The sequence below is a fragment of the Chelonoidis abingdonii genome, chromosome 2 (genome assembly GCF_003597395.2).
Source record: "Chelonoidis abingdonii isolate Lonesome George chromosome 2, CheloAbing_2.0, whole genome shotgun sequence".
In the NCBI taxonomy this organism is placed as follows: domain Eukaryota; kingdom Metazoa; phylum Chordata; order Testudines; family Testudinidae; genus Chelonoidis; species Chelonoidis abingdonii.
Window position 1 is genome coordinate 94,283,743 of NC_133770.1, and position 20,380 is coordinate 94,304,122.

At 40.0% G+C, this 20,380-nt stretch overlaps 1 protein-coding gene across 1 annotated transcript in view; it reads right to left on the reverse strand.

Moving 5' to 3' along the window:
- The window catches only part of LOC116823824 (protein C-mannosyl-transferase DPY19L1), a 238,708-nt gene that overhangs the window by 87,639 nt on the left and 130,689 nt on the right, over nucleotides 1-20,380 (reverse strand). The window contains 2 exon segments of the mRNA XM_075062586.1: nucleotides 4,886-4,943; nucleotides 19,657-19,750. Of these exon segments, the coding sequence (XP_074918687.1) occupies nucleotides 4,886-4,943; nucleotides 19,657-19,750 (152 nt within the window).

Consider the following 20,380-nt stretch of genomic DNA (forward strand, 5'->3'; position numbering starts at 1 on the left):
GGGTTCCCCCCAAACCTCCCAACTCCTGATCAGACACAGGAGGAGTTGACCCAGACTGTGGGGAAGATCACTGAGGTGAGCAAATCTGCCAAGAAGCGCAGGACCCACCAAGGTAGAGGAGGAACTTTGTCACACTGTATAACCTCATTAGTTTTCAAACGATTTTTAACAGGTGTAATCAACTGGAACTTAGTAAACAATTCTTTTAAGAATTAGCAAGGAGGAACTGAATCACACTCACTCTCAGCTGTATTGACTCTGCAGCACAAAGCGCTTATTTTTTGGTGAAGTAAGTGGATATTATGTTAAAAGCGCATATACCGTTATGTGCTTTCATTTTTTAGTTATTTTTTGAGAGTACAGCCACACTTAAAATGTACCTAACTTGCAAGATACAGAAAGAAAAAAGTAGTAAAAGCAAAAAGTGATACATAGGATGAGCAACCAAAAAAAGAGCATTTACCTCATTGTTATATTGACTTTACCATGAGTTGTGCCATTTTCCTATGCTTGAAATGTAATATCGCTGTAAGGTAAATGTTTCTTTTTCAAGATAGCCCAAAGCAGCACATTAATATTTTATTTTATGCCAAACAGCTATTTGGTATCTCTCTCTCTCTCTCACACACACACACACACGTACGTGACTCCTTTGGCATTTTGTTGAAGCTGTAACACTGTTAATCTGTGGTCAAGGACAGTGGCACTCACAGTTGTATGCATGTTACACATGGTGCATGCCATTGGCAGGGAACTCAGGGCTCAGGCTGCTGAAAGGTGCAGCTGGGCAAGGTGCCAATGGGGAGCCCTGGCAAAGAAGCCAGGCCCACAGCAGCAGAAAGAAGGAGCAGTGTTGGCTACCTCACTGCCTACTCAGATTTGGCCCTGCAGCCCGTCATGACAGCGAGGCGGACGATCAGATCAATATTGAGTGAGTGGCATTGCAACCTGGTGCATGGGAGTCACAGTGCCACTGAAGTTTGGCCCGTGGCTTCTCTGTCACAAGAAGCAGACCTCAGAGCCAAAACTGAGTTGGCAGTGGAGTAACCAGCACTGCTCCTCCTCACCATAGCCGTAGGGCTGGCGCCTGCATCAGGGCTCCCATACAAGGGGCCTGATTAGCTTTGTCCCACTTCCAGTTGCTGTGTCCCCTCTGCTCTTCCCACAGGACTCACTAGCGACAGCCTCAAGACCTGCTAGTACAGGGAGATGTGGTGAGTGCCCACATAAGGGAGCTGGCAAGGAGAAGGGTGGTGGGGAGGCCTGAAGGAGGCAGACGCAAAGGGGCTTGGTTTTATGAACTTTGTGAAAAATTTCTGTGTGCACCTCTGAAGAAGGAACTAATTCGAAAAGTCAAAGGACAGTGGTTAACTTCCATGGTGGGGTGCGGCACATTTATACCTATCTGCTACCTTTAGGAATCAGACTTTTTAGAACTTGAGAAGCTGTGCCAGTCCCACACAAGTGAGAATCCTGCACAAATGGTATCTTCAGAGAATAATTATTTTTGAACTTCCATTTGAAAGATATTTTATTAGCCATTTAACTCCTCGGGTTTTTAATTACTCTTAAAAACAAGCCTGTTTCAATAACATCTGTCATCCATTATCAAGTAGTTAAAGAAGCTCCAATACCTTTACCCAGCTCAAAGACTTTTACCAAGCTCAGCTGAGTAAACCGGAAAAGGCAAAACTAGTTTCAACTCAGGATGGAGCCATATTGCAACTAGATTCAATCTGAACGACAAGACACAAAGGTAAGCCAGGCAAACAACTATTACTAATCTTCCGTACCTGTTGTTCTTCAAAGTGTGTTGCACATCTTGAAGTTGTACCTGCCCAGCAGGCCTGCTGGTTTGCGATCCTAAGCTGCAAACCCCCAGTAGAATAAACCTTTCTTACCTAATAAATCCAATTTCTTGGGGTCCTTTGCTATAGGTGTTGCACCTTGATGACCCTGCTTTTCTCTTCCATTGGCAGCAGACACCACCAGGGAGCCAGGTGCGGAGGGGTAAGATGGGTGTACAAGAACTCATAGCTATGGGCAGGCACAAAGTATTTCCGCTTAGCTCTTTTTAATATGGGAGGGAAGGGAAGCAGGAGTCTGCCACAGGGCTTTAATGGGGTCCATAATGGCCTCATTAAGAGGTAGGGCTACTTCTGATGGGCCTGCCACCACTAAAACATCAACCAGACTATGGGAGGACTTCTTCACTTCCTCTTGGTGAGCCCTATAGTCATCCTGGGGAGGTACAATGCCCGCTTCTGACACGGCCTCATCATGGGAGGAGGAGGCCAGAACCAGCTGAGGACACTTCTTCCCTTTCCACATTGGAGGGTCCTGCAGAACCAGTTCCTGAAACTCAGCACTGAGTTCAGTACCCAAGTCTGGATTGGGCGTTGCCCAATGGGGTGGTGGTGCTCTTTTTTCGGAGGCCACCAAATAGCAGCACCTTGAATAGGATCACTTAATTGAGGGAAACCCCCACAGGTTCCAAAAGGTACTCAGTGCCAAATCTGACCAGCTCAACTTGGAGGAAGGTCTCAACACCGCTTCCATGAGTAAAAACTTCAGCCTGGCCTCCTCCTTCTTCTTCATGCGATCTGGCAGCCGTCCCTGATGTGCGCCTCTCCCCAGCACTTCAGGCAACTAGCGTATGAGTCACTTGGAGATACAACATTGTTGCAGGAGGCAAAGGGCTTGAAGCCCAGTGACCAGACATGCCTCAGCACCAGGTAACGGACCAAACTCCACTAACTGACCCTGACACAAACCACACCAAACTGACTAAAAACTGACTATTTACAACTATATACAATTACAGAAAAAGGAAGACCACTGAGAAAGTTTGCTGAAGCAAGAATAATTCCAGTGACTGTCATAAGCAGTAAGAAGGATCTGAGGGGGTGCAATGTCGGCTGGATGCTTTATACAGGCACTATGTGTGCACAGCACCCCAGAGGACGCTTGAGCTGCCCCAGTGGGTACCACTAAGGGGAAAATCTCTGACTGTGCTCAGGGCACGCAAACACCTACAGTGCAATGCACACATACAATCACTCAAAGAACATCACATGTTTCTAAGTAAAAAAACCAGAAACATAGCCAAAGGGCACTTAAAATCATTTATTCTTTCAAAACACAAGAGATGACAATAATGGCAGGAAAGAAAATCAGATATTTTGGATTAAACAAATTTTTCTAAAGGAATAAAGCTTTTTTTCAAAAGCTTAGCATTATTTTTCTGCATAGACATAGACAGCTTCTAAATGATATGTTACCTAAAAGAGACTATAGTAGACTAAATATTAGTATACTGACAGAAAATACATTCAGCTGTGGCTATCTGAACCCTGAATTATCTATTATGTATTCACTATCTACCCTTCCTGACTTTCAGATAACTAAAATGATATTGTATAAAGCAAACTTGCTCTATTTGTGTGTTTCTGAAGAAAGATATATTTTGTTTTGTAAAATTATGAGGAATTGTTAGAGGAGTATCTGGAAGGATACTGATGGGCAACAGTGGTAATTGTCAAACAAACAAACAAACTCTCATTGTGTGAGTGATTTTTAGAAGTCCGTACATGCATCTTGAGATTGAAAGGTGCAGTTTTTTAAACAGGAGAAATAAATATTCTAGACGTCAGAATGAACACTTATTTATGAAATCTCTACTGACCAGAGGGTTCAAGCCACATTTCCATGATGTTAAAACACCTAAAGATGCAAATTCTCAGTGACATTTTCAAAAGCACCTATGCTGGTGAGGCACCTCATCTATTCACAAGCTTTTCAAAATCCTACCAGGTGCCTACCTGCATCTTTAGGCACCTAAATACCTTTGAAAATGTGGTCTAAGTGCCGTATAGAATAAACACAACCATATGAATATACATCAAACAACTCTATGTTCGGCACAAGAAAGTTAATGCAACATTAGGGACACATTTTAATAGCGCCAGTGATGGTATTCAAAGCTACAATTTTTGTTCTTACAGCAACAATAACTATGCAAACAGTTTAAAATCCTGGCCTCTGAGAAGTCAATAGGAATTTTCCCCACCGACTTCTTGGGGGGTAGGGATTTCACACATAGTATTGGCTTCTGAATTTACTTCTTGGGTGGAGATGGAAATCAGTTTTTAATTTCCTGATTTTTGTGCAATTAAAATCTCAACCTGACATATACATCAGGATATGTTTCTCCACAACCCATTTCCAATACCATCTCCTTTATATTTCAGAGAGAGAAAAGGGAAGTCAGAAGAATATTATTCAAATAAAAACCATCAACTACACTTTCATGGAAAGCTCTCACAACTATATTCAAATAAACTTGCATGAATTATATTATTAGGCAATAAGAATGCTACTGATCTAAATTCAGTTTAAGGGCATTAGTAGAATAAATTAACCAAGAATGTTAAGCCAGCCTCAGAAAATAAGAAATGACTAACTAGTATTCATGTTTCTAGGTTCCAACATTTCTTATATGTTCTACCTTCCCTCGTTAAAAAAAAAGTTAGTTGGAAGAGAAATAACATCAGTGCACAATATTAGTTACTGAGATTGATGTTTAGTTATGAAGGAGTTTAAAATAGGGGATTTCTATTAAGGAGTTTATCCACATGTAGGTATACAGGAAGTGAAAACTGAAATTCAGTGAAAAAAAGCTGTTTCTATAATGGTATCTTCAATACCACAAAAAGTTTACATTCACAGGTACTTTCAAAATACTGCATATTTTTCTTTTCAATAATGTTTTCTTACCTTTAAGCATAGGCTAAGATATAAACTACAAGCATTCTCTATTTAAGTAAAAATCATACACTTGATTTGGTCTAAAACAATCAACAATGTCAAAGTCTAAAAGACCTACCTCCCCATGATTGAAAAAGTAGCACAATACCGTAACTAGGCCTCCTAGACGGCTCCCACTGTGAAAAGAAAATGAAAAGTGAGTGCAACAGAATTTCATAATGTTCAAATAATATCTTCTGAAACCCAAAATCACAAGATTTGTCCACACCTCAGAATATTTAATCTTTCTCTTTTAAACCTATAGTGACAGACATATATATTATATAAAAAAAAAATCCCCTCTCACCCCTATGGGTGGTATGTGTCTTCCTCAACCTCGGGTTCTCTGCCAGAGGCCTGGGAGTTTGAGGGTTCTGCGCAGTATCTTAGCTGTTCCTAGCACTGCACTTTGACGAAGAGCGTATGATGTTCGTTTTGGCTCTGTGGAGCCCCTCACCTTAGGAGTCCAGCCCGATGCTCCTACCACCATGGGACCACTTTGGCCTTCACTTCTCACTCTCTGTAGTCCTCTTTCAGGCCTGGTAATCTCCGCTTCTCCTATTCCTTCTCTGATGTTGCTGTACTTGGCACTGCTTATCTCTCACACTGCTTCTTTTTGTCCTTTCTATTACACATGTCTGTTGATTGGCCGTACCTGCCTGTCGTCTGGATCTGGAGTCCCAGAATCTTAGCCCTGTGCTATTCTCCCAACCTTCTGTGGAATCTCCATCTGGTCTTGGGAGGGTCTAGCCATAGCGTTGCAGATGTTCCTGTAACAATGCCAGCATCTTGGTGTGCGTTCTGTTGTTTCTGCCTGCATCTTAATCCTGCAACTGTGTTGGACTGTCTCAAGCCTCTCTGCACAGTCTGCACCTTGGGTCCTCTTGTGTGGTAGACCCTGCTTCAATGGATCTGGTCAGTGTTCCGTGTGCTATGATCTGTCGTGCGTCCTTTGTCCACCTTTCCAGCACTGGTAGATTCCCATGTCAGCACCTCAGCTATCTGTCGATGGTACATCCCATGCAGGTCTTGTCTTGCATGACTTTTCTGGCTTGGTTTCCTCCCAGGTCTGCTGCATGCCTCAGCTTCTTCAGCAGTCCTCTTTGGGGCTCTTCTGATGTATCCTGAGATTCGGGTCTCAGCAGTGCTTTGACGCTCACAGCCCCCCGCCTTCTTTCCTGCTGGTATACTTCTGGGTGTTGGACTTGGGGGGAACCTCGGCTTGTGAGGAGCTCTGGGTTTCACATCGCAGCCTCCATGTCCTCCTTTGGCCAGTCACTATACCGGCAGGTATCTGGACCGGCAGGGGTATTGTTGATGATGGATCTTGTTTCACTAGGGCTCTTAGGACGTTTATCCTTTGGTGAACTTGGATTGCTGTTCTTGCCTCTCACGTGGTTTCCATGTGACTGCTGGGCGCCAAGGTATTGTAGCTGGTCTGTATGTCTGCTATGTGCCCGGTAGTTCCACCACCTCAGTCTTGACTCTTCCTTTTTACTACCATCCGGCCACTTCTCCAGTCGAATGATCCCGTACTCCTGCATTTTATTATATAATTTTTTTTTTTTTTGAGGGGAGGAGGAAGAAGAAAGAATTACAATGTAAACCAGTTAAGAGCCTAGATAGGCAACCAATATTAGTTTTAGAACAGTCCACCCTTGTTCTGCACCCTTGTATTGCATCTCTTCCCTGCAGAACTCCTCTGAATTTTTCCTTACCTTTAGTATACATCCAGTGGAATAATCTGGTTACCTAGCTCTACTGCAGGCTTTCCTCTTAGACCAATACTTTTAGAGGCAGCAACTAATTATCTGTTGGTCTTTAAGGTGCCACCGGACTCATCGGTTTTTTGCAACTAAATTAGGTGTTCCTCATTTTCTGAGTGTCCAAAACTTGACATATCCAGAGCCTGATTTTCAGAAGTGCTGAGCATTTGCAACTTCAGCTGATGTCAATAGGAGCTGCAGATTCTCAGCACCTCTGGGGAAAAAAAAAAAAAATCGGGTCCTAGGTGTCTCAGTTTGGACACCCAAAAAATGGACACTTCTGCAAATTTCGGTCTGAATCTGTGCCTTGTGATGAACTGGGGCTCTCTCTGTACAACTTATTAATTCTGGTTGATATTGTGAAGTTCTATTACAAAAACCTGATGTATTATGAGTACCTATATGTATACAGATATCATTGCTGACAGGTCCTATAGCAGGTACACACCAGACACATACCATGAGGAATGCTTAGGACTCAATGACTAAAGCTGTGAGTCTGTCACAAAGGTCTCAGAAGTCATGGATTCTGTGACTATCCTGGACCTCCGTGACTTCTGCAGTGGCACCAGTGCGACTGACCAGCCACTGCTGGGACAGTCTTGGGCCAACCCCCACCCCCGCAACGCTCCTGGGCTGCCACCGAGCACCGTGGCGCCCCCTCTCCAGAGCACCTGAGATTTAGTCATATATAGTACAAGTCATGGACAGGTCACAGATCGTGAATTTTTGTTTATTGCCCATGACCTGTCCATGACTTTTGCTAAAAATACCCATGACTAGATCTTAGCCTTATCAATGACCATATTCAGGTGCAAACACCTGGGACAATGGGCAAGCTGCGCTCTTACAAAAACCATGTTAGCTGACTCCTCAGAAAGGAGAGGGGAAGGGAGAAGCAGTGCAGACTTACCAGTAGAAGAACAGGCCAGCTGACCAGGAGGGGTTTAAACATACAGGCACACAGGAACAAAGGGTATGACAGGAAGAGGAAGCCTGGGGAATGAGGAAGGTTGCACAAGCTGGGTATATAAGAGGGAGAAATGCAGGCTGTTGCGTATGGATAGTCTGAGGAGGGGGCTTCCTGAATGCCTGCTGCCTTCTGTACCCATATGGTTCGCCAAGGGCTCACAAAGGAAGGGTGAGCTAGTGAGGAATATTGTGGTTTCAGTTGTTTGTTATTTTGTCTGACCTGTACTATCTGGTGCTTTACATGATTAAGTAAAGAGCATAAATGTTTTAGGCCCTGTGCAATGTACGAGTGTGTGTTCAGTTTCACAACTGCTGCACATTCCTGAGTGTTAAAACATAACTAGAAGCTTCACATCTTTTGGGAGTTCTTGGAGAAGGGTATGTTAAGTAACTGGGTTATCTCAGGGGCCAGCATTCATAAGGGGGCCTAAGGCGGATGAACTGAGATCCATCCTTTCCATGAAAGCATAACAGACAGTCTGTGCCCAGGAAATGTGCCAGAGGAGCCAAAGGAGGAAACAGGGCTACAGTCCACTGAGACCTTGTAAGAATCCAGAGCAGCAGAGGCTTGGATTTCACTCACAACAGCCCTTGCTAGGATATGACACACCTCATTTTCCCATTTGTAAAGTGAGGGATAATATTTCCCTACTTCAGAGGTATTAAGATGATAAATTCATTAACGTTTGAGAGGCACTCAGGTGGCCATGCTAATGGACACCACAGAAAAGTTCATGAAAAAAAAAGCAATGTCATATTCATCGCAGCATTTGGATGGCATGAAGTAAATGAGGCATGAGTTGAGTATAAAGAGAAATCATTACCAGCTGCCTCCTTTGCTGAGCACAGTATATCCTGTGCCTTGAATGAGATGTAAATAGATTGTCATAATGAATATACGCAAGGGGCAGAATTAAGATTGCTCTGACTACATGAAATACTTTGCAGCCTTCTCATCCTTTCACATTTTTTCTAAATGGAGTATACTACAGAGTTCCACGGGAGTGGAGTCATGTGAAAACCATCAGCCTATAAGCTAAATTATCTCTTTCCTCAGCAATGACAGAATGCACGAAAGCCTAAATGAAAACCTGTAACAAAGGCTCAGTCAGGCCATTATAATCATCTAGTCTGACCTCCTTTGCAGGTCACAGTACTCCACCCACCGAACCCCTGTAAGTTCTCAAATCATGATTTAAAGACTTCAAGTTACAGAGAATTCAACATTTACACTAGCTGAAACCTGCAAGTGACCTGTACCCCAGTGCAAGCGACCTGTGCTGCAGAGGAAGGCAAAAAAAACAACAACAAAAAACAGGGTCTCTGCCGATCTGACGCAGTGGGAAATTCCTTCCCAACCACAAATATGGCAATCAGTCAGACCCCTGAGCATGTGGGGAAGACCTACCAGCCAGACACCAAGGAAAGAATTCTCTGTAATAACTCAGAGCCCTCCCCATTTAGTATCCCGTCTCCAGTTGTTAGGGATTTTTGCTAAAGGCAGTCGCAGATGGGCCACATGCCTTTGTAGGCAGTTCCATCAGCAGACCATGCCTTTAATAAACGTATCAAGCTCAGTCTTGAGGTCAGTTAGGATTTTTGCCCCACTGCTCCCCTTGGAGGACTGTTTCAGAACTTCATTCCTCTAATGGTTACAAATCTTCACCTAATTTCGAGCCTAAAATTGCTGATGGGCAGTTTATATCCATTTGTTCTTGTGGCCACATGGGCACTTATGTTAATTAATTTCTCTCCCTCCCTGGTATTTATTCCTCTGATGTATTTGTAGAGAGCAATCATATCTCCCCTCAGCCTTCTTTTGTTTAGGCTAAAGAAGCCAAGCTCTTTGAATCTCCTCTCATAATGTAGGTTTTCCTTTCCTTGGATCATATCTGTTCCCTTCTCTGCACCTGTTCTAGCTTGAATTCATCTTTCTTAAACATGGGAGAGAACAATTGCACACAGTATTCTAGATGAGGTCTCACCAGTGCCTTATAAAATGGTACTAACACTTCTCTCAATCTCTCTACTGGAAATGCCTTGCCTGATGCATTCCAGGACTGCATTAGCCTTTTTCTCGGCCCCATCACATTGATGGCTCATAGTCACCTGTGATCAATCAAAACACCCAGGTCTTTCTCCTCCGTCACTTCCAACTGATACATCCCCAGCTTATAGCAAACATTCTTGTTCTCAGTTACTAAATTCATGACCTTACACTTTGCACTATTAAATTTCATCCTATTTTTATTACTCCAGTTTACAAGGTCATCCAGATCTTCTTGCAGGATATTCTAGTCCTCCTCTCTTTTGCCAAAACCTCTCGACTTTGTGTTATTCACAAATTTTATTAGCACACTCCTTGCTATTGTCAAAAATAAGACTACATTTTTAGCTTGAAGCCTACCCAGTCATATGTTCTGGAACACCTGCCAATTGAAATTATATTCAAAATTATTTCATAGGTTTATTCATGGTTCAAAGTATTGCATACCTTCTGAAAATTCAGACTGATAAACTGTGCAAAGTGGAAACAGTTTTCCTTTGAAGACAGATTTTAGAGTTTATAGAACATGATAAATGCTCACAGAAGATCTAAATGACTTCAAAAGTTTCATTTACAAACATGTATCCAAACAAAACACTAAAAGGTATAAAGGTCAGCACAAAGACAACAGTAGCGGTGCCAAATATATATAAATAACATTGATATCTTCCACACTAATAGAAATTTCTGCTACAATTAATGATAACGTGTTTGCAAAGGCATCTGGACATACTTTGAGAAAGAATACTAGTCAAAACCTGTCAATTGTTTGACATTTTAAGTCAGAAGCTAAAAAGCAAAAAGACTGCATCTGAAAAACCAACAAGATTTGCAAAATTTATGATTGAAAGCAGTGTCCAGCTGAGTAGATACAAGTAGTGTAGCTCCATTGACTTCAATAGAGTTATGCCGATTTATACCAGCTGAAGGATCTGGCCCCACTTTCCTAGCTAACTGGTTGAAAACGGTGAGTAATTTTCCATCCATAATAGAAACTGCTTTATTGAGAACCTGAGTAACAGGTTTACAATTTCTAAATTAGCAGAAAAGGAAATTAGAATGTACACTTACCAACACTGAAAAAATACAAGTTTATTTTGCAAACCTGTTGTGGAAAAATTGTGTAATTCAGGAGATATTAATATTGATTTCTGGCTTTCCAAAGTTAACCAAACCATATGGTTTTCTGTGAAACAAGGTATACAAGCAGAAATGAGAAAGAACATGTGTTGTCATTCAAGATATAGCGCATGAGTAAAAAATTAAAAACAAAGGAAAAAACTAGCAATAGCACTGAAGCAAAGAATAATCCTAGGATTTTGTAACTGAGCCATGTGCATAGACATTCCCACTTTATAGCATAGCCAGTAGTGATGGGATGAAGCAATGGACGGTTCTGAGGAATATTAATGGGAGAAAGGAACTTTGCAACACACCAACTGTACGCTGCCAGTTCAAAGCCAAAGGCAATCCAAGACCTGTTTATTGGCCTCCACAAAACTAATTTTGTGGTCACAGCCTATTCTGACAGAAATGTAATCACATTGTCAGAAATACCACCACAATAAACAAACAACAACAAAAAAAACCCACACACATCCTTGATACCAGTCTCAACTGAAAGGTCAAAGTTTGAATGGTCATGGATACGGAAGACCCTCTTAATCACAAGGCAATCTGTCCCGATCAGAGCTGAAGCAAGCTGACAGGGCAGTTGGGGAATCTTGTACTGTTAATGCTTTAGTTGTACCTCTTATATAGAGGACTTCAGTTTTCAGGACTATTATTTCTGTACTTTTCATTAGTACTAAATTCTCTCTCACGAGTTAAAAGAATAATGAAAGAAGATTAAAGGAAACAAGACAAACAAAAGAAAGCAGTAGAATCTGGGGATACTTAAGTCACCATATTCCAATATGGATTTAACAAATATAAATAGGAAAATTAAGTTTTCCACAACTCTATATTGGGCAGAGAGTAACATCCTGTATACAATATTGTAACTACATATGGTTCTCTTCATGTATGTGTAAGTTTTCGGGGAATGTGATGGGGTGTACACCCCACATTCACCCTGAAGGGTTAATGGAGGCAAGATGGCCCAATTAACTATTAGGCTGAAGGTTGAGAGGAAAGCCCTTAACAGGGGAAGCTCACCTGTGAGGGAACAGGCAGAACTTCTATAAAACCAAGAAGGTGACAGCAGGAAAGAGACAACAGAAAGGTAGTCTGCAGTCACTCTCTGGGAGAAGGGAGGTGGGTTTGGGAGCTAGAGAGACAAGTAGCCCAAGGTTGCTCCCTAGGAAAAGAGTGTTGAGAAGCTAGGAAACCCACAAGAGTGGGGAAAGCCAGGAGGTAAAAATGCAGCCCAAGGAGTAAACAGCATAGCTGGGGACCGAGCAGACCTTGGCTGTGTGTTGTACGGACCCTCGGCTGGAGCCTGGTGCAGAGGGCAAGCCTGGGTTCCCTTACCCACTACTGGGGAAGTGGCACTGGTGGGGCAGCGAAATGGAAGATTCCCTTGGTCATTGTGGGAGTGACAGAGACTATGAAGGACTATATCCCGGAAGGGGGCGAAAAACACTGAATGAGCTGGCAGGAGGGCGAAGTCACGAAGAGAATATCGTGGTTCCAGGAGCGAGAGAGGAACTACAGACCAGAGAGAGAGAGAGATGGAGTGACAGTGTGAGACTGTAGGAAGCGTCATTGACCTCATGAGCTAATTCCCTGAGGCTAAGACAAGGCCATTCAAGTTTATTAGCGAGTGGAGCATCTTGTCACAGGGAAAGAGGGTTAATGAAATCATGACAGTCTTCTCCAAACTGTTGGGCTCCTCTACATTAAAATACAAAAGAAACATTTACGAACACACATACAAAAGAACAGTAAATGTCTATCCATCTCTGTCTCTCACACATGCCTCCTCCCTACCTCTTGGGAAGAAGGAGGATGCTGTCTGTCTATCTGTGATATCAGTCTCTGCCTAGTAAGTGTGACAAATGGGGGGCGGCTTCTGAGTGAGAGAATAAACTCAATTTTTGTCCTCCATGTATCAGAGATTCCCAGTTTCTCCAAGGCACTGTCTTGCAACTCTATCCTTTCTTTCACAGCAGCCTGGCAATTACAAGGGGCATATTCACATCACTCTACCTGACTTTTCCGATCCCCATTTTGGATCTTTTTCACCAAAGATGAGAAAGCACCTGCCTTTCCTCATTGTTCTGCCAAGGATAAGCAGCAGAGTGAAACTGACATGATTATCAATGCTAGTGCTGCACATAAGGTTTTGATTAGGTTTCACTTCGTAGAACTATGAGCGGTAGCAGAGGTATGGTGCTATTGTGGCTGCAGATGCATGATAAAGTATATATTCAGTCAGCTAATATTTCCAAAGTTATCTTTGCAACCAGAAGACCTAGACATTATTTTTAGTGAAATCTTTACACAATTCTGGGAAAGGAGTAGCAGTGATCCTCCTCTCCATTCAGAAAAGCCTTCTACTAACCCACAGTGAATAGGTAAAAAAAAAATTTCAAACCCATCAACATTAGTTTGATATATCTGGGTGTACTTGATGTTATAATGTGAAGTTTAAGTAAATAAAAACAAATCAATAAAATACAAAAAAAGACTGTAACCAAAATATTAAAGGCTGTCTGAAAATATTTTTCTTTTAAACTTAATAATCAAATGCCCAAATAGAAAATGGCATGAGCTACTTAAATATGCTTTTTCTACAATATTTTTAATGTTCACCCTTCACCTTCTTCTCATTGACACCTGCGTGTGCTCATCAGACTTTTTTATATCCACAACTGAATATTGCTAGAACATGCATACTACTGAAAAAAAAAAACCCATCTCCGTCCCCACCCCTCCCATACCCTTTCCTATGCTTAATATTCTATTCCTACAAGACAAACATTAGAAAAATTTAAGGGGAAGGTTACAAACTATCTATATGGAATAACTGTATGCAAGTTCAGCTTTTAAATGTTTTGACAAATATCTGATACCTTATTTTATATCCCATAAAACTGGGATAGAAGGTGCAATATTAGTTTTGTGTTCTAAATTGAACTGATGAATTACCAATTCGATAGGGAAAGCAAAAAATGAGGAAGGCCGCAGTTTTTCTGAGTACTTATCTGAAAGTAAGCCACCAGTTAATTTTCAAACACTGCTTTCTAGGAGATTAAAGGAACAATAATAAAAAAAAAATTAAACTTCTCTGTTTAACACAACCAACTACATTTCAATATTAGCATTTTTGTGCCAATGATCTCTTATATCTAATCTAGGATTCTGGTACCCAATTTTCACTCTTAAGGAAAAATAGCCAACATTATAATTAAAGTTTTAAATTAGTTTTCACATTTCTTGTACGCAGCATACATTTGCAATTCTTAGATGTTGCATCTTGAAAACCTGAGGCTAAGATGAAAGTTACTTTTTGTGATTAACCATTTAGAAGAGGCCTATAACTGACTGAACTGACTTTTGTTGGCTCTAGAGTTTCATTTGTTCAACAGAAAAACTTAAGGGCCTGATTCACTACTCCAGTTTTACATCAAAGTGACTTGATTGAAATAAAATACAGTGGTTTCAGTGGAGTAACAGCAGCACATAACTGAAATGCAACTGTACTCACAGTGCAATACCCAGCTTACTGATGCATCAAGAACAAGTATCTCCTATCTGCAATATCCCAGAGAAACTACCAGTGTCCAACAGAATACTAATACAGTATTTCAAAGGAAGATTGCCAATGCAGAATAGTCAGAAAGGAAAGGAGTATTGAGTGTCCAAACATGAACAATGTTTTAACTAAGAGAGAAACTTCCTTCTGGGTATTGAAATGGACTCCTGATACCAATACTTTCAGTGTAATAAAGCTGAGCCAAAAAACAAAGAAATTTCTCACCCAGAATATCCAAAGTCATTGATCACTGAATTTCCTCATAAATTGACTAATATGTGAGTATATTATATTAATATGAACAGCGAGCTACAGTAGAATGGTAATACCTAGATCAAACTTTTTGGTGACAGAAGCCCAGGCCTCCTTCATTGAGGTTAATGTGAGTTGTTGCCAGTACCTTCAACTTAGGGTGACCAGACAGCAAATGTGAAAAATTAGGACAGGGGTGGGGAGTAAAAGGAGCCTATATAAGAAAGAGATCCAAAAATCTGGACTGTTCCTATAAAATCAGGACATCTGGTCACCCTACATCAACTGGACCACGAATGATCCCGATAGTTGTTGCTTTTATGTTATAATTTTGTTACTCTATATTCCCTCTATTATTTCCCCCCAAAAAAACCCAAAGTTGCTGCAAATAAACACCATACTAACATTCGATGACTTTGTTAGCATGGTATTGTTTGACAAAAATCATCTTCACATTAAACCACTTGAACAAACCTAAAGACCAAACAAATTTGTTTTAAAGTAGGTGAATGTTACACCAAAACATTAGTACTAAATCTAGTACTGAAACAGACTGACTAAAAAATAATCTGATGTGAACAAAAACAGTGTTAAAGAGCTTCACAGTATGTTCTGTTTTTCTGGAAATATGGAAGTACTAGAGCAGTGCCCTCTTGTGTTGCTGTAAAGTAATAAGGTCTTCATTTTCCTAGAAAATAGTGTTTATTGTTTTATAATTCAGAAATATAATTGTGTTGTGGGTCAAAAGAGAGATAGGAAGGTTTAGCTCTGGAGTAATGTTTTTTTAAACCAGTACTATTTACATTAATTTTGGAGTTTTGAAGTTACAAGAGTACAAAACCTGTCCAAGAATAAACAGTGGTTATTTTGAAAGCACTTTGTCTTTAAACAGCTCAAAAAATTGCTGATTTTAAAAATGAAATTTTGTAAGCTGCAAAATTAGTCCACAACATGGACTTATGTCTTGGGAAATTATTGTAAAAATGATCAGGATATTAAACATTTAGAGATCTTGAATACAGTTCACACTTAAAAAGTATTTTCCTTTGTGTTTTTAGTTTGCATACTTTCTGTCCAATTGTTAACTAGCTCTTAAGTTATGCAGTATACAATTTTAAAACACAAAAACTAATTCTGCTGACCAAACAAAGGATAAATCCTAGTTTATTTTTTGTTACAACAAAAAGCAATAAAATAATGCAGTTTAAAAAAAAAAAAAAAAAAAACTCCTGTAGAAGCGGTTAGGGGTTAAAAAGAAAAAAAAAAAAAAAAATCAGATAAATACTCAAAGATCCTGGAGCCACCAAAAACCGTAAGTCATGCAGAATCAATGAGGTCCGGGTACAACTCTAAGGGGAGGATTAAACAAATCAACAGGGTGCTGAAACAGTCACAAAAATAGAACTCCTACAGAACTACGCAATGCTGCATCTAAGATATAACCTTTCCGTTATATTAATACTAAAAATGTCAAAATCAAAAACACATGATTAACAAAGAAACAAAGGTGCTGCCTTCAGAAACAAATTAAAAATAAGAACTATGGAAAGTAAAGATAAATATAGTTTAAGGAATATACTGAAGGTAAACAATCCATGATATAATACTACAGTGTAAGTACCAACTCTTAATTGCATTATGCATGCTGTAGCATTATATATGCCTACGGGGAGCAGTAGCTTACCACAAGGGAAGACAGTTTAGAATACTGAAGCACAGAATAGTATTGAACTCCCAGTAAGTATAATCTTTTCCTGGAAAAAGTTATTACAGGGTTTGTTTGGGAAGAGTGTTGGGGGTCTTTCTTGGAGGAGGAGAAGGAAAGTTATATTTAAGACTTTGCTAACTTGGCGGTTTGGTGATAACAGTGCCATACTACTATGCACAAGTTGCAAAAGGGGGACAGCACACACATGCACATAAAAAAGGATAGGAATTATACACACTGTGGATCTCTTGATCAAATACTGGGCTACTGTTGAAGGAGGAGAGGCACAAAATTAATTTTTTTCTGACTTTAAAAAATAGGCTCTTCAGCCGGAAGCTGCATACTACAGGTTTCTGAAACCCCTAGAAATTTTAGTTTTATTCTTTAATTAAGTCATATTTATGAGTGTTCTGTACTGAAATAAGGAAGACTTGATTAGGTAAGTTTTAGTTGGCCACTTGCTGGTTGCAATGAAGGGACTGCTATTTTGACTTCCTAGATACGATACACTGAAGTTCAGAGACATTTAATTAAAGAAAAATTATTTATAATTAATTATTCAAGGTAGTGAGAAGAACATAAAAAATAAGCTATAGTTTAGAGGTAGCGGAGGGAGTAGGGCAAACAGTGGTAGCTCCTTGAGGTACAACACAAGGCCTAAATTTTCTGTTCTTCACCGCTTTGGCTAGAGGAGTAGAAGGACTGAAACCCCTACAAATTGCACAGGCACTAAAGTAGGTACTTTTCATTATCCAAAAGCAACTCTTCAGTCAATTGAAAGAGCAGCAACGATAGAGAGCCAAGATATCACTGCTGGGGCAGCGGAAACAAAATCAACAGGGTCCTTCCAGGTTCTCCATGTTCTGGGGCACCCTACAAACAGAATCATTTGCATCCTACAACCAGAAAGTTCCTGCGAACTATTTCATGAACAGAAGTTAGCATGGAGGAAGATTGATAAGCTTCTTCTGGTGGTTAATTGAGCTTCTGCTCTCACTTCCTCATCACTGATTAGCCAAAACTGCAAACCTGATTCTATGCAGTGTAGTTGTAGCCATGCACAGACCCAGGATATTAGAACGACAAGGTGGGTGAGCTAATATCTTTTACTGAACCAGCTTCTGTTGGTGAGCAAGACAAGCTTTCATACCACACAGACTTGAAAAGGAACTTTATGTGGCATGAAAGTTTGTCTCTCTCATCAACAGAAGTTGGTGTAATAAAAGATATTACCTCACCCAACCTAATTCTAATCACTTCAGAATGGTCTGCCCTTTGATTTTTCATTTCTCATGCAGATGTCTAAACCCCCTCAATCTCCAAGTAGTCAAGAATTATAGCCATACTAGATTACCAATTGTTTATCTAGTCCATTCTCAGAGAGAGGATACTGGACAACAACAAATGGTTCAGGGGGAAAAAAAAAAAGAACCCCCTAGTGGACATTCATGGAATCATTTGCCATAGGGAAGTTTTTTTCATAAGCCCTAGCAGCTACTGGTTGGCTTATGCCTTGAATAAAGAATTTAAACCCTTGTTTCATCATTTACCTCTCTTTTTTTTACATGTATGTGTAAACATATATATGAGAGTATGAATACTCTCATACTCAATAAAAATGTTTAATACTACCAAGTTATTAGCTTCCATATCTTGTAGCAATTAATTCAATTGGTTGGTTATTAGGGAAAGGGGGAAGTTTTAAAAAAACATCCTTTCATCAGTTTTAAATGTGTTGCTTTTTTATTTCATTGGATGATCTCGTATTCTTATATTATGGGAGAGGGAAAATAGGAGCACCCTATTTTCTCTCTGGCATTATTTTTACACTAAAGACATACCACCTTCCTTTATAGAGGACAATGGAAAATCCGGAGGATCAGCTTTTTGAAGCTCAAAAGCAGCACTTGGTCCAATAAAAGATATTACCTACCCTATCTTGTGTCTCAATAGAAAACACTTCAGAAATCTAAACTTCTATACAACTTGAACTGCAGGTGGTTTGTATTTAAATTAAACTATTTAATTTCACTACTAAATCTCTGAGTCCAACTCAGGAGACAAAATATTGAGAACTTAAAAGACAATAATGAGCTCTGAGCGACATTAAAGTGAAATCCACATTTTATTTTAAACTGCCTGCAGTATCCTCAGCCTGACAGGCCTCCCTTGTACATAAAGATTATCTGTTGCCTCAGAACATGCTGCATTCATCTATTAGAATATCAAATATACACACACACAAAAATCAGATGAACCTCTGTAGCACAGGACATACAATATCACCCCTGAAATTTGAGTGCCCAGAGTGTAACAAGTCATTATCTCTATACCACCAGCCCATATTCAGAAGAGTACAGAAGCAGAAAAGCAAAGAGCAGAGAAGTAAAGTAAGAGACCAATTCATCCATTGCCCACTCTATTATTATTTGTTTTTGCACCAGTCTTGTGGGAATAAAGGGAAGTACCGGCACTTCATGTTCAATAAAAAAACAGAAGCATAACCAAGTCCATTTTGGTTCCTGAACTGCATACAGATACTGTAAATAAAAACAGAAATTCACAACAAGAGGAAATGTATGCAACTCTTTGTTTCTGTAAGATTGCACCAACTGAGAAGGAAAGAAACCTCAGTCTTATGGTTTTTAGATAAGTAGCTTAAGTCAAAAGAGCACAGTATAGCTGCAACCAAAGCAAAATAAAACTCTGGATTTGGTTAGAGCAGAGGTAGGCAACCTATGGCACAGGTGCTGAAGGTGGCACGCAAGCTAATTTTCAGTGGCACTCTCACTGCCAGGTCCTGGACACCGGTCCAGGGGCCTCTGCATTTTAGTTTAATTTTAAAATTAAGCTTCTTAAACATTTTAAAAACCTTATTTACTTTACATACAACAATAGTTTAGTTATATATTATAGACTTATAGAACGAGACCTTCTAAAAATATTAAAATGTATGACTGGCACATGAAACCTTAAATTAGAGTGAATAAATGAAGACTTGGCACACCACTTCTGAAAGGTTGCCAACTCCTGGGTTAGAGGCATAACTGAACATCTACATTTAAAAAGAAAATGTGTTACAATAACAACTGAGTTGATGATGTCAAATGTATACTATCCTGCTTACTGATTTCCAAATGCTACCTCCTTGATATTTTTATCTTCTCATATTTGCTTAGTTGTCATCCAAATTAAGGAATTAACAAGCTCCTTTACAAAAACAGTATATGTTGAATACTAACGTAAATAATGCCCCAAAATAATTGCTTCACTGAATATCCCAAAAACCACATTTTTACTTTAAAAAGATATTAAAACGTTTACAAACACTATAATTTTACTAAAAAACAAACACTTGTTACCAATGAAATTACTTTCAATTACTTTCAAAGAATAACTGTCTTACCTTAGGTATGTGCCATATATGAAGAACAATGACATCATTACTCCATTTAAAAGAAAGATCACAGCAACATAAAAAGAAGCAGGGTCTCCCAATCCTAACAAACAGCAATTAACATACAGATATTGACAAAAATATACTAATAGGACAGATTTTAAATGTGTATCTACTCTAGCAATAAAAAGTCAGAACATGTTATATAGAATGTTACCTTACCACATATAGAGAGAGAAAAATAAAAATTTATTTTTTGATATCTCCAAGCTAACTGAGGGAGTAGGTAAGAGGACTGCACCACCAGAAAATCTGTGAATCAGATGCAGTCTCAAGGCATTCAAAAACAAAAAAAGTCCCACAATAAAGGTAATTTAAATAGCTATGTTCAATACATAAGGGCTGGCAAGGAAAAGATGACACCCGGGTCTGCAGACATCATTCCCTACATGCTGAAAACATAGGAGGGAATTTCTTCAAAACTGAGGATGAATTGGCTGGCATGTATGGAAGCCCTGATAAGCATAAGACGGTTACTCACCTTTGTAACTGTTGTTCTTCGAGATGTGTTGCTCATATCCATTCCAGTAGGTGTACGCGCCGCGCGTGCATGCTCGTCGGAAGACTTTTACCCTAGTAACTCCAGCGGGCCAGCAGGTCGCCCCCTAGAGTGGCGCCGCCATGGCGGGCAATATATACCCCTGGCGGCCCGCCCGCTCCTCAGTTCCTTCTT